Source organism: Tachypleus tridentatus, chromosome 10, assembly GCF_004210375.1.
Source record: "Tachypleus tridentatus isolate NWPU-2018 chromosome 10, ASM421037v1, whole genome shotgun sequence".
Lineage (NCBI taxonomy): Eukaryota > Metazoa > Arthropoda > Merostomata > Xiphosura > Limulidae > Tachypleus > Tachypleus tridentatus.
The window spans coordinates 72651066-72665564 of NC_134834.1; the positions used below are offsets into that span (position 1 = coordinate 72651066).

At 34.5% G+C, this 14499-nt stretch overlaps 1 protein-coding gene across 1 annotated transcript; it reads left to right on the forward strand.

Moving 5' to 3' along the window:
• The first annotated feature begins 242 nt into the window (after nucleotides 1-242).
• Nucleotides 243-10335, forward strand: LOC143228379 (zinc finger protein 488-like). Its single transcript, XM_076459644.1, has 3 exons — nucleotides 243-401; nucleotides 6794-7019; nucleotides 9065-10335. Exons 1-3 carry the CDS (start codon nucleotides 243-245, stop codon nucleotides 10333-10335), a joined length of 1656 nt encoding a protein of 551 aa, XP_076315759.1.
• The last annotated feature ends 4164 nt before the right edge of the window (nucleotides 10336-14499 follow it).

Here is a 14499-nt window from a genome sequence, read left to right on the forward strand (position 1 = left end):
TATATAAGTTTCAACAAAATTGAATAATTCCCGAATTTTTTAATCTGATCTCCACCACTTTGATGACTCCAACTCAGGGACATATCATGTTTTAATAAAATTATAAAGAGTTGTTAAAACGAATTATTTTTTTATTTTATTTGTGTGTTATATTCAGTTCTTAACCCTAAAAAAATAACCACAAGTAAACAATTTAAAGTTATGTGTTTTTTGCACTATTTTTACAAAGGTTTGCATAGAGTATGGAGGAACCATTCCTAGGAGTCGCAACGCAGTATCAGGTCACTACTGGAACTCTGATTGGGCCATTACCTTTTCGCGCCGGTGCTGTAGATCCTTTGGCTCTCTTGATATGGCAATGTCGAGATTTGAAAGAAACAAACTCAAAAAAGATCATGAAGGTACTAAAATAAAATATTATTTTATATAATATATTACATGGTTTATAATCTATATATTAGTTATTTTGTTCTGGTTTATTACTAAATTGTATTGTTGTTAAAGCTCGTGTGATGTTTGCATAGTATTTCTGTAATTTCTAACATTATGGTAAGGGTGATTTTAAATTACACCACGTTCGTTAACTGTATATGGAAGTAATATGTATTGTTTAACTCAATTAATAAAAACTGAAAAACAGATAAGCGACTGCTAAGAGAAACACAAATAAATAAATTATCTAAAAGTATGCTGTTTGTTTAGGAAATCGTTAAGTTGAATTTAACTGTAGAAATATTTTGTGTAGAATTAAAATAGTTAACAGCTATTACAGTCTTAGTCGATAAATGAATAAAACCCTGAATATTTTAATGCTTTAGTGCTAAACCTAAATAATTGTATGTTTTGATAACGATAAAGATTCTGTCCTCAGTAATTACTTTTACACTAAAGGTCCTGTAAGTAATGATAGCGAAAAACTGTCCTGCATCTAGCCTTATTTTATAACCTTAAAGTTAATATCTTACACACAGTCAGCTATTAATAGAATACAATGCACACGACATAATCCATTTATTAAATATGTCTCGATGTCGTTTACAGCAACGTGTATCAATATCACTAACCATTCACATCATGATCAGTCATAACAGTGGGTATCAATATCACCAACCATTCACATCATGATCAGTCATAACAGTGAGTATCAATATCACCAACCATTCACATCATGATCAGTCATAACAGTGAGTATCAATATCACCAACCATTCACATCATGATCAGTCATAACAGTGGGTATCAATATCACTAACCATTCACATCATGATCAGTCATAGCAGTATGTATCAGTATCATTAACCATTCAGATGAAAGTCTCTAATAGCAATGTGCATAAGTATCACTTATATTCCCATCGATGTTAGTTATGAGAGTGTGTATCAATACTATTAACCATTCAAATAATTATCAGTGTGCATCAAAATCACTAACCATTCACACCGAGATAAGTTATAACAGTATCAATGTCACTAATCGCTCTTATCGATATTAATCATCGTAGTATCCATCAACATCATTATCATATATTGTTAAGATCAGTTTTAGTAGTGTATACTAGCACACAACCCAATCGATTAGTCATTGCTATGGGTATTAAAATCAAGATGAAATATAACACTCTTAGAGATCGTCCATAGAACAGTAAACTAAAACCACTCTCATTCAACATCAAAAACCAATCATATTAGTGTGCATTACAATCACATTATATCAATTTGATCAGCTACAGCAGTACGTACGTAAAGTACTATCTCATCACAATGAGATCATTAATGTCACACTCTACCTACGTTGAAACAATATCCAATCACAATAACATCAGTGATATCACAACCCACCTACGCTGAATTACTATTTAATCACAATGACATAAGTAATATTACAACCTACCTATGTTGAAACACTATATAATCACAATAGCGTAAGTAATATCACAACCTACCTACTTTGAAGCAATATCCAATCACAATGACATCAGTAATTCTTTGATAGATTGTTTAGGCAGAGTATTCATGATGAAACTTTGTAGAATGGACAAGTGTATAGGACGACGTTTCGAAAGTCTTCTGCCTTTTATCTTCAGGTCAGTGTGTGTGTTACATACCTTTAAGGCCTATCGTCAGTGCTCAAAATTCACCTTGCCATCAACTGGCTACCTCCTTAGTACCTATCTTATCTCCACTACGAAGAAACACTGAACATCACATTCAAAACTCGACAGATTTAGGACAACTCAGAAAGCTACACATCAAATCCCAGGATATTATGGTCAGTTTTGACGTCACAGACCTATTTACCAATGTACCAACTTCAGAAACCCTTCACATTACCAGACAACGACTGCTGAATAATAAATGTCTACCACACAGAAAAAATATGAAAATAGACATCATAATGGAACAAACAACTATTTGCCTACAATCAACCTATTTCCAATACAACGAGGGATTCTACGAACAAGCAAATAGTCTAGCCATGGGATCACCAATCTCTCCAATCCTAGCAGACACTTTCATGGAAGACTTTGAATAAAGGGTTCTTTTATCCATACATATAAAACCAAATTTCTACAGACATTATGTCGACGACACCTTCGTTATTTGGTCTCACGGTCATGAAAACTTATTAACTTCTTAGAACATCTCATTTCCTAGACAAAAAAACCCACTTCACTATAGAAATAGAGGAACAAAACACTCTACCGTTTCTTGGCATACTCATCAGCAAACAAGCAAGACAAATCACCACAACAGTATACAGAAAACTCACCAACACGAACAGATACCTACACTTCCAGTCCTATCATCCAACCTCGATAAAACATGTATAATCCAATGCCTAAACAAGAGACCAGAAAACATTTGCGATAAGACATCCATAGAAACAGAACGTTAAAAGATCACAGTTTTAAAAAGAACGGTTACACCTCCTCCTTCATCAAAAGCTTTTTGAAGAAGACCACGACAAAAAGAAAAGGTCAGAAACTCACCACCACTACCACCATTTACCTACCATACCTGCAACATTTTAGTGAAAACTCAAATGCATAGCCAAGAAATTCAACATAGAAGTCCGATGGAAATCTTACAATACCTTAAGGTCAATTCTGGTAAAAAACAAACAGCGACCAACCAAAGAGAATCTCAAAAACGTCATCTATGAAATTCCGTATTTCTGCAGCGATACATACATTGGAGAAAGAGAAAGAACACTCGCGATAAGAATTAAAGAACATAAAGATAGTAAAAGACTCATGGAAACACAACATTCAGCCATTGCAGAGCACGCCACGTCAAATGAAAACAGAATAAACTTGGAGAAACCTATATTCATCGACACAGACAAATTCTGGAAGACAAGAAAAATCAAAGAATTATTTTATATTAACACTATTAAACCTTCACTAAACAGAGATTCCGGATTATAGGTGAGTAACCTGTGGTTACCATTGGTTGAACCTACAGAAAATCTCTCCTCCAATGAGAAACAGTGATAATCCAACCAATCATGACAGGCTCTCCACAATCCAATAGGACACTACAACACCTGACACACACACTGACCTGAGAATGAAAATCAAGACTTTCGAAACGTCATCCTCTACACTTGTCTCCACAACAGGCAGTTGCCGTCCATTCTACAAAGCAACATCAGTAATATCACAACCTACCTACGTTGAAGCACTATCCAATCATAATGACATCAATAATATCAGAACCTATCTACGTTGAAGCACTATCCAATCACAATGAGGTTAGTAATATTACAACCTACCTATGTTGAAGCACTATCTGATCACAATGAGGTCAGCGATATCACAACCTACCTACCTGAAGTACTATCCAATCAAAATGACATCAGTAATTCTTAGATAGATTGTTTAGGCAGAGTATTCATGATGAAACTTTGTAGAATGGACGGCAACTACTTGTTGTGGACACACAAGTGTAGAGGACGACGTTTCGAAAGTCTTTCGCCTATCGTATTCAGGTCAGTTGCCGTAAGGTCAGACATCAGTAATATCAGAACCTTCCTACGTTTGAGTCCTATCCAATCGCAATGACATCAGTAATATCACAACCTACCTTCGTGAAGTATTACTCAATCGCAATGAGATCAGTAATATCACAACCTACCTATGTGAAGTACTACCCAATCGCAATGAGATCAGTAATATCACAACCTACCTACGTGAAGTACTACCCAATCCAAATGAGATCAGTAATATCACAACCTACCTACGTTGAATTACTAGCCAATCGCAATGACATCAGTAATATCACAACCTACCTACGTGAAGTACTACCCAATCACAATGAGATCAGTAATATCACAACCTACCTACGTTGAATTACTATCCAATCACAATGACATCAGTAATATTACAATCTACCTACGTTGAATTACTATCCAATCACAATGAGGTCCGTAATATCTTACCTACCTACGTTGAATTACTATTCAATCACAATGACATCAGTAATATTACAACCTACCTACGTTGAATTATTATCCAATCACAATGAGGTCAGTAATATCAAAACCTACCTACTATGAAGCCAGTTACAGCTTACATTATGTACTGACACCAAATTTTACTCAATATTTTATTCAACTATGAGAGAATTAAGTTGCTGCTTTGAACTTGTTGAAAGTTTTCAAACGTATCATGTTTGACATTTTTATCTTTCTTCGATACATGTGTATCTTATGAAAATGTTTACCTTCTTCTGTTCTTGTGCATCTTATGCAAAATTGTTGCTGTTTCCAATTGTTGTATATCTCATGCACTTTCACACGTTGTCGATTGCAGTGTATCTAATGCATATTTTACTTGCCACCGATTGTTGTTTGTCTTATGCATTTTTTCTTATCATGGATTGATGTGTATCTTATGAATTTTTTAATTTGGTCGATTATTACGTACCTTGTGCATTTTTACCTGTCATTGATTGTTGTGTATTTAATGGAAATGTTTTTTTATCTGTTATCGATCGTTGTGTATCCTTTGCATTTTTTATTTGTCATCGATTGTTGTTTATCTTAAGCATTTTTTATTGCAATTTATTGTTCTGTATCTTGTGCATTTTTTTAACTTGTCGTCTATTGTTGTACTTCCTATGTATTTTTTCTTGTCATCGTTTGTTATGTATCTTATGTATTTTTAACTTGTCCTCTATTGTTGTGCATCTAATGGAAATGTTTATTACCTGTTGTCGATTGTTGTGTATCTAACAAAAACGTATTGAAAACCTAAGTTAGCATTGGATAAATTTCGTTGTTTTAAGACTTTTATCTACAACACTTTTCAAATGTTTAAAAGCAGAGACATTTTTTCACTAAAAATGACAAATACATAATTTATAATTAACAAAGTAAGAGAGATTAAAATAGAAAATTTGGCACACGCAAATGCGATCACAAATTAATATTTCACTTAAACAGTTAATTTCTCAAAGTAACCAAAATGTTCCTTAAAATCAACTTTTAATTCCAAAAAGAATGTTATAATGTACAGTTATCAACAGGGTATTCTTGGTGGTTCAATTAAAAATGGATAGGAATAAACAACTAAACATAACCTGCTATTTGTACTTCTTGTGCTGAAGGCTTGACAAACAGAGAAATATGTCTAGGACAAAGGAAGTAAACACTAGCTACTTGTAAAAGAAAGAAATGTTATTCGAACTAAGGAAATTAATACGACCTGTTATATATATACATATATGTATTTCTTCTTCCGAAGGCTTGACAATAAAAGATATAACTAGGACTAAGAAAACATATATGAACTCCTTATCATTCTTCACTTGGTGAAAGTTTTATTGAGAGGAAAGTTGGAATGTGAAAAAGGCACGTTATGACACATTGCAGGAAAAGAAGCTACTGAGAATGTGAAATGGACAGAAGAAAAAAATCGAAAAGCTAAACAAATACAAATGAAAGTGTCGAGTATAATAGATGCTTTACGTTACAGTTTAATACAACCAATCAAACGTTTGCTTCTATGAAAGGAAGGTTGAAGTTCATTGATCTATACGACCGTGTAGTCATAATAAAATTACTTTAAAAAGCTCTAAAAGTTTTAATAAACAAAATAATATGAAATTGGACTAATGGAAAATGGTCTGTTAGATTGTTTATTTTCTAAGTGTCTGTGTTTTCTTATACCAGAGCCACATCAGGCTATCTGTTGAGTCCACCGAGTGATTTTCGAACCCCTAATTTTAGCGTTGTAAATCCTTATTCTCTGAATTATTTAGGTAATCTGCAAAACCGATGTTAGAACATGTTCCACTCGCTTCAGAACTTGAATGTTTAAATGAAAGTAATTAGATTATAATTACGTTTATACTTGTCTAATTATGTAATTTACTATTTTTCCAACTATAACTCATAAATATGGCTCTAAACATTTTTTCGTTTCTTTCTGCAACAGCGTGTTTTTTTCAGAGACAGAGAAAGTTTCTAGACCTTTCTAAACCATATGTCAAAAAGAAGAAACAGTTTCTAAACAGTGAGAAGAAAAGCATTTCATCAAGTATTTTACGATAATAAAAGTATCACCTATAACAACTACTGCTAGCAGTTATTATTAAACAAAAGTTTGGATGCTACAAGAAATTTGAGTATCAAAAGATTTGCTATAAAAAAAAAAGTTAAAACCACCTGAAATATCTTCTTAAACTTACACCCTGGATACTTCTTTTTTTCTCGCATTTAATATTTAATTATAAGAAAACATAAGGCATGGAAACTAGAGCAGTGGCTTAACTCAGGAAAATGTCTCATAGGTAAACATTCAAGAAGCCATGGAAACCGGACACGTAGACTGGGTTCTACACGTGAGGCCAGCTCGTGACCACGAGGAGCAGAATCTTGAGGTTGTCATTAGGAATGGACAATTCTTTTTCCAGGCAGTAAGAGATATTAATAAAGAAGAAGAGCTAGTGGTGTGGTTCGGTGTTGATGTTGTCGAAATTCTTCGCTTACCGCCAGTACCTTCAACGACTGTTAAAGGTAACTTTATAACATTAAGTTTCGTTAATCAGTTTCTTACATTATGGAAGAGCTAGACGTCACTTATTACTGCCAGGCATGCCCAGGTGGTTAAAGCACTCGACTCGTAATCTGAGGGTCGCGGGTTCGAATCTCCGTCATGCAAAACATGCTCGCCCTTTCAGCCATAGGAACGCTATAAATGTGATGGTCAATCTCACTATTCATTGGTTAAAGAGTAACCCAAGAGTTGGCAGTGGGTGGTGATGACTAGCCGCCTTCCCTCTAATCTTACAAGTTTCACTGTGTCGGTATTTGGGTATTGATGTTAAATACCCAGGAGGGTCAGGTACATTAGACCTCTTCCTCCCTCCCGAACGATTATAGCGTCTGTCTTTAGGTTTTGTTTTGTTTTTTAATAGCTTTGGGCCAGAGTAAAAGTATAACATCGTACTCAGACCCATTTCAGGGCTCAGTCCATGTATGGACGAACAAGAAGTTTTTTTTTCCCTCTTTATTATTTCTCTTGTGTGTTTTTTTCTTTTTGTTTTTATTTTTTTGTATTTTCATATATATATATATAATTTTTTGTATTTTTTTCCTTTTTCTTCATAGAGAGAATGCTACTACTACTTGTAGTAACAAAAAAAAGTAATAATAATTGAATAATAATTCAATAAATGAAAAAAAAATAAAATAAAATAAAATAATGATTAAAAGAAAAATAATAATAATAATAAAAATGAAACAGGGATTAAGTGTCTAGTGCATAGTGGCCAGCTTGTGTTACATTTCTTAAATACATGTTAAAAGGGGAGAGGTATTTAGGACTATTTACATCATGTACGTGATATCTGTCGAGATCACACATTAAGTCATTTTTATGCCAATTCTTATTAAAATATTTTAGCGTATTATGCAAGAGTCTTTCAGGTATTGTGTCTATGTTTGCATATTTGTGCATGAATGTGGTTGAGGTGCTACGTGGTACTTTATATGCCGAAGTTAGCACTGAATTTTGTATACGTTGAAGTTTCTGTACATGTGTGGGTGCTATGTTAATCCAGGCAGGTGATGCATATTCTATTGTTGGTCTAATGTACGTTTTGTAGATTTTAAGTATGTTATCTGGTGATGTTCCTTTCTAATCTTACACTGTTAAATAGCCCTTGAAATTCAAAACAAACAAACAAAACAAACGTCGCTTATCAGTAGCGCCACACAGCGGTAGAGTATGGTTTCTTTCCATTAAGTCAAAATCATATAAGACGTGGTTTGGTTTGTTTTGAATAATAAGTTTCTTTCTGTAAAACTAAGCCTCTGTAGGCAGGTGGCGCCACATAACGGCAGCGCAAAGTTTATCTTAGTAACGCCAAGTTGATCGACTACAATTTTTTTTAATAATTTGTTTTGTTATTACGTTTTACGTTTCTTGGATTGATGTCGTTCTAATTGAAAATAACTAGTTTCACTCCAATAAAGATTTGTTTAGAGATAGTATATCTATCAGAATCTTTCTGGAGAAAAAAACAACAAAAAAACCTTTGTTTACGAGTAGCATCTCATTAAAACACAATCAATTATTTGTATCTTATTGTATAATAATAAATTTTCACTTTCAAAGAAAACTAATATAATCTAGTTGGTTATTATTATTGTTGGTGTGTTCTTTGTTTTTAGCATGCCAAGTACATAATCAGGTTCATTATTTTTGGCGTGACTATTATTATGTACCATGTCAAATACATAATCCAGTTATATAATATTTACATAACCCTCATTATGCATTAGATCTATTGATAATATTAAAAATAACCTGTATGTAAAATGGGTAGAGTTTTTGTTTGTTTTTTGAACTAAATGTTTTGAATTTCAAATAACGTCTTTCATAAACGCAGAGTGTCAAAATTGTATTTCTTTAATTGTTGAATTAGCGTAATTTAATCCAATTTTATATTTGCAACAAATGAATAATTTATATTAATGTACAGTATTTATTATATTAATGTGTAGCATTTATTGTATTCACGTTAACCCTTTTCTTTATTGTATCTGATCGTTTTCAGAGGGCACGCGCTATTTCTGTGTGCTCTGTCACAAGATATTTCTTCATCCTTATCCTGTGATTGGACATTTGATGTACTGGTGTGAGAAACGGAATTACGTCAAGAGCCTCACTACTACACCTGGTACTACTGACACGAAATTATCAACAAATATAAAGCTGAAACAGACTCAACCACGAATCAAACGTTTTGATATTGCGTCACTAACTGACACTTCGTACAGTCCCAGCAATCAAAACGTTGCAAATAGTATTAACTGTGATCAAGACGAAATGACAGAAAACCTATCAAACAACATTGGTGAAGACGACCATTCACTAAAGAGTAGAATCATTGTAAAAAGAATAGTAGATACAACAGATGAGAAAATTAGAGGTAAGAAACGACAGAAAACAATCGTAGAAGAACCACTTACGTTTTCGCCCCCACAGGACCGTACAAAATCTACGTCTTCTTCTCCGGAAACTATTCCTGCCTTTGAAATCAAGATGTCAAATTCTCTGACAGCATCAGAGCAGAGGGACGAAAACAGTTATTCCATCATCAACAACAACAAAACTCTAAGGGAAGAGATGCACATTCCTGTGAAAGCATTGAGTGCTTTTAGACAAGTAAAAAAGGAGTTTTCAAACCCCATCTTCCCTTCTCTGCCTGTATCGACTGTGGCGTCATCTCGTGAATTATTTTCAAGTCACCTTGAACTTTCGTTTGTCCCAGAACTTTCTCTTAGTCGTTCTAGTCTTACCAGTAATACATTAGATGACACTCAAAACTCATTAGCACTGTCTAGAGGCTTCTCAGACCAATCTTTCACAGAAGATACGCGGAATGTACTTTCAACAAAACTCTTCCACTCATCATTTGACTCCAGAGGTCTGAAGTTAGGAGATCTGAGACCATGGAGCATTTCAAACACGAATTCGCTCTCCTTTCAACATACGCAACTTCAAAATATCCCTCTTTCTTCCTCCAAATATTTCTCTACACATTTGAACTCTAATGTACCAACAACAAAGACGGTCGCCCCTCCCATTATATCTTACTTTCCCCAAACTTTAACTGCTTTACCATTTCCGACACAGAACTGGTGCGCGAAGTGTAACGCCACATTTCGGATGACCAGTGACTTAGTTTATCACATGAGGACCCATCACAAAAGGGAACCGATCCGTGTGAAGACTAAGCGAGAAGAAAAACTAAAATGTACTTTGTGTAACGAAAGCTTTCGAGAACGTCATCACTTAACACGACATATGACGTCACACCAATAACTGTACACAGTTATAACAGTGTGTTTACCACATATATCTTCAACCTGTTTCAAGGTTGTTACCTAAACGAACTATCAAACCAGTTTTCAACAGCATATGTTTTGTTCAATAAAACTAAATAAAAACAAAAAAAAAACGTTATTATTAGATTCAACAATATGCAAGCGTTGGATGAATTAAGAAAACTTCATATAGATTGAGACCGCGTCATATGATCGAATTCCTTCGTAAATGATGCATTAAACATTTTAGAGTTGCAGATTTAATTATTAGGAAAATTCCCAGAGGATAAAGAAACGAATTTGTTCTCCCATTTATTCGACATATATATATGTATCGTTTCCATTCTCAGGCCAACACCAAACAAAAATTATTCTATATTACACAAACAATTATACAAATATAGTGGGAGTTTATAATATTTTGACAAAGCAAGGCTATTGTTACAGAATAATGTTAATCATCTCAGTTCATTTTTAGGCAAACAAAATATATTGTGGTAAGTTCTCCCACTGGCGCATCTGCAGACTTATAATGCTAAAAACTGAGTTTTGATACCTGTGGTGGACAAAGCACAGATAAAGCGTTGTGTAGCTTTGTGCTTAAATACAAACAAACAAATCTCATAAGAGGTAAATAAATATCTGAGACAGGTGGCTATGCATCTTTACATGGCCTAATATTTGACTTAAATCACTGAGATATCACTGAAAATTCCTTTGAGAGAGCTGCTTCCAGAGAATCTTTAGTATTAGAAAGTTTCTACTCAACTTTCCTGAGCGTCAGATACACTGAATTGAATTCCAGTGAGCGTGCGGGCCACATCTTCCGATTCATTATTTCTTTTTAAGGAAAATTCTAACATATTCAAACATTTTGTGAGTAGATGTCATTACCGCTTACACTGAAGTCAGAGCCAATAACGACATTGCATGGTAATAAACAGGATCACTGAGTGTGGTCTCATATAAATTAGTATTATTAGTACCACAAGATGCAGCAGTCAGTTTGTCTTGTAATTACATAAAAACGGTGCAAGTTGAAGTGGATCCTCTGTAAAAGTAACATTGCTTAAGAAGTTTCGATCTGTAAATGTGTTTTTGACACCATTAAAGACAAGTTGTTTTATGTCTTGTTTTGATTGGAAAATCTGGCATAGAGTTTTGACCTGTGAAATGTGTTTTCAGCCGTATATAAACTGACTTGAAATTTGACTGTGAACATTTGATCCAGTCTCGTCACCGGTAGCGAACGATTGTGGGAAATCTTATTTTACAGATAGCGCCTATTTATGTTGTGGTTGAAGGTGTTCCTTATCCAGGTGTCCACACAACTGTGTCATTGTTTTTAATGCTGTTCTATATTCTGCTATGGCCCGGCAAGGCCAAGTGGTTAGGGCGCTCGATTCGTAATCTGAGGGTTGCGGGTTCGAATCTCGGTCGCACCAAACATGCTTGCCATTTCAGGCGTGGGGGCGTTATAATATAACAGTCAATCCTACTATTCGTTGGTAAAAGAGTAGCCCAAGAGGTGGCGGTGGGTGGTGATGACTAGCTGCCTTCCATTTAGTCTTACACTGCTAAATTAGGAACGGCTAGCGCAGATAACTCTCGAGTATCTTTGCGCGAAATTCAAAAACAAATAAACAAACTATATTCTGCTAAAAAACCGTTTGTGATCAGCTAGCTCCCATACATCCGGTGTTGTTGTTTTTTCCATATTAATAAAATATCCAAGCTTTTTAATTTACTTCTCGTCTTAGCTTATTCGAAGCATTTTAAAATTCTGTGATTCATGTTGAAGTGGAAAATGAGACAAGGTGATAAGATCGCTATTTAGATCATAAGTTAACTGGTCAGTTATTTGTATTGATATCAAATGATGAATTATGTTTCATTATTTGGTAATTCGATCTAAATAGCACCTTTTAAAATACAATAGATTGAACATCAAAGTCAGATTCCTCAAGGTTCAATCACAATACGGGGCCTGGCATGGCCTAGCGCGTTAAGGCGTGCGCTTCGTAATCTGAGGGGCGCGGGTTTGCGCCAGAGTCGCGCCAAACATGCTCACCCTCCCAGCCGTAGGGGCGTTATAATGTACGTTCAATCCCACTATTCGTTGGTAAAAGAATTGGCTGTGGGTGGTGATGACTAGCTGCCTTCCCTCTAGTCTTACACTGCTAAATTAGGGACGGCTAGCACAGATAGCCCTCGAGTAGCTTTGTGCGAAATTCCAAAACAAAAAATTTCAAGTACAAGAATTCGTAAATTTTAAATGCTGACCAGGAGGACAGTAACCAATCAGAACCCGATTTTGGTATCGCTACTCTTAACCTAATAACGTGATTTACTGTCACTGTTACACCGCCAATCGCAAATGCGGGACATATTTAGCATAATTTCACGGTTCGAGCCTTCACCATTGCGATTCACAGTCAGTCATGTTAGCCACTAGGTTAGGTCCAGCCAGACGGACTTATTGGATGCTTGACTTGCTCAGTAATGAACTGATGTGGGCGATTGATGTGATATTTTAACAATGATTTTGTCGCTCCATAACTATGATAATTCAAATTTTGAATATTGTATTCTAATTGTCTTATATAGTGTACGTAAAGGGTGTAACAAGGTTGTTGTACTGACTTGAAACTCTGTAATCTAGTAGAACTTGGTACTACTGATCACTGACATTGTTTGTTTAAACTGCTCTGCATATTTATGTTTTCATGGCACATCACTGTGCTTTATTTACTGTTGCTGGTAAAATAAATATTAAAAAAGTTTTAAATGTCTAGAACATAGCCGGGGAAAACCGCCTACAAAACTAGTGATACGGTAAGTGTTAAGAATTTTTAATGTCACGTAATATCTCGCAAACGCGCGTATTTCTTATTGCAAAGCCAAAAAGGCTATCTGTTGTATTCACCAAGGAGAATCGATACCCTGATCTTAGCGTCGTAAAACTTACCAACTTTTACATTGGGAGACAAAACGGAATTAGTATTATTAAATTTGTTTTTGATTTGTAGTTACAATACACGTTAAAAATATTCGATCTGTGTATGTGTGTTTTGTACATATTTAACTGTAGATGGCGCATCAAATGTAATGTTTTTTTTCTTAGACTGAAATGAGACAGGAAGTTATGTCACGTTTTTCCTAATTCAGGACATCAACAGAAACTTCAAGGTTCCATAAGAAAGAAACCATTTTGTTACACCCTGTATATAAAGCTTTATTTGAAATGTAAATATTCCCCTTTTGCGACATGTGTGTATATGTATATAATTTTATAAATTTCATTATATTCCCGTTTAATAAAAAAAATGTTCTCGATAACACGTTAAGGTTCCGATTAATGACTGCTGTTACAGACTAAATTACATGTGGCGAAGCTTGTCTCGACCTAGATAGCTCCAAACATTACAACTAGACTTCATAATGTGTGCATTTTCTTTGATGAAAACAGACGCTTTTTGAAAACTGCTCGAAGCTTTAGATTTCTGTATCATGCGTTGTTCTTTTAAAACATTAAAATATATAACACTAACAATATCTCCCATACATTCACCATCATGTGATGTGTGTTTTGTTATAGCAAACCTACATGAGGCTATCTGCTAAGTTCACCAAGGAGAATTGAACCCCTGCTTTTAATGTTGTAAATCCGTAGACTTACCGCTGTACCAGCAGGGGACCTCTAATGTGGTACTGATAAAGTACTGTAGGATACGATAGAAAGATTCATGGACACATTGTCCTGTAGAATACATACTTCTAAATGGAGTGTACTATATGATATGATATAAAGACACATGGACTGCACTAAATAATACGACAAACAAACTAGTAGACGGAGTGTTCTGTAGAATGTAATGTAAAGACACGAGAACTGTACTATATGATATGATTTAAACTTTATTAAAAAATAATGGGTGAAGTGTAGGAAAATAGGTTATAAACACTTACGTATGTACGTATAGGTTGTAAATATATATATATACATGATTAACTAGAGATTTAACGAATATTTCAAACTGAAAATTGGGGAAAATGGGCTCACTTTTCACATCACATGTTACCTAAACCAAACACTAGTTTTATCTGGAAAAAACAACTACAAATAAATTTGATACATCAGTATAAAAATGATATAAATAAT

Coding starts and splice junctions, on each gene's coding strand:
- LOC143228379 (XM_076459644.1), top strand. CDS start 243: ATGGAGGAACCATTCCTAGGAGTCGCAACGCAGTATCAGGTCACTACT. Junction 402..6,793: donor ACTCAAAAAAGATCATGAAG/GTACTAAAATAA, acceptor AATGTCTCATAG/GTAAACATTCAAGAAGCCAT. Junction 7,020..9,064: donor ACCTTCAACGACTGTTAAAG/GTAACTTTATAA, acceptor GATCGTTTTCAG/AGGGCACGCGCTATTTCTGT.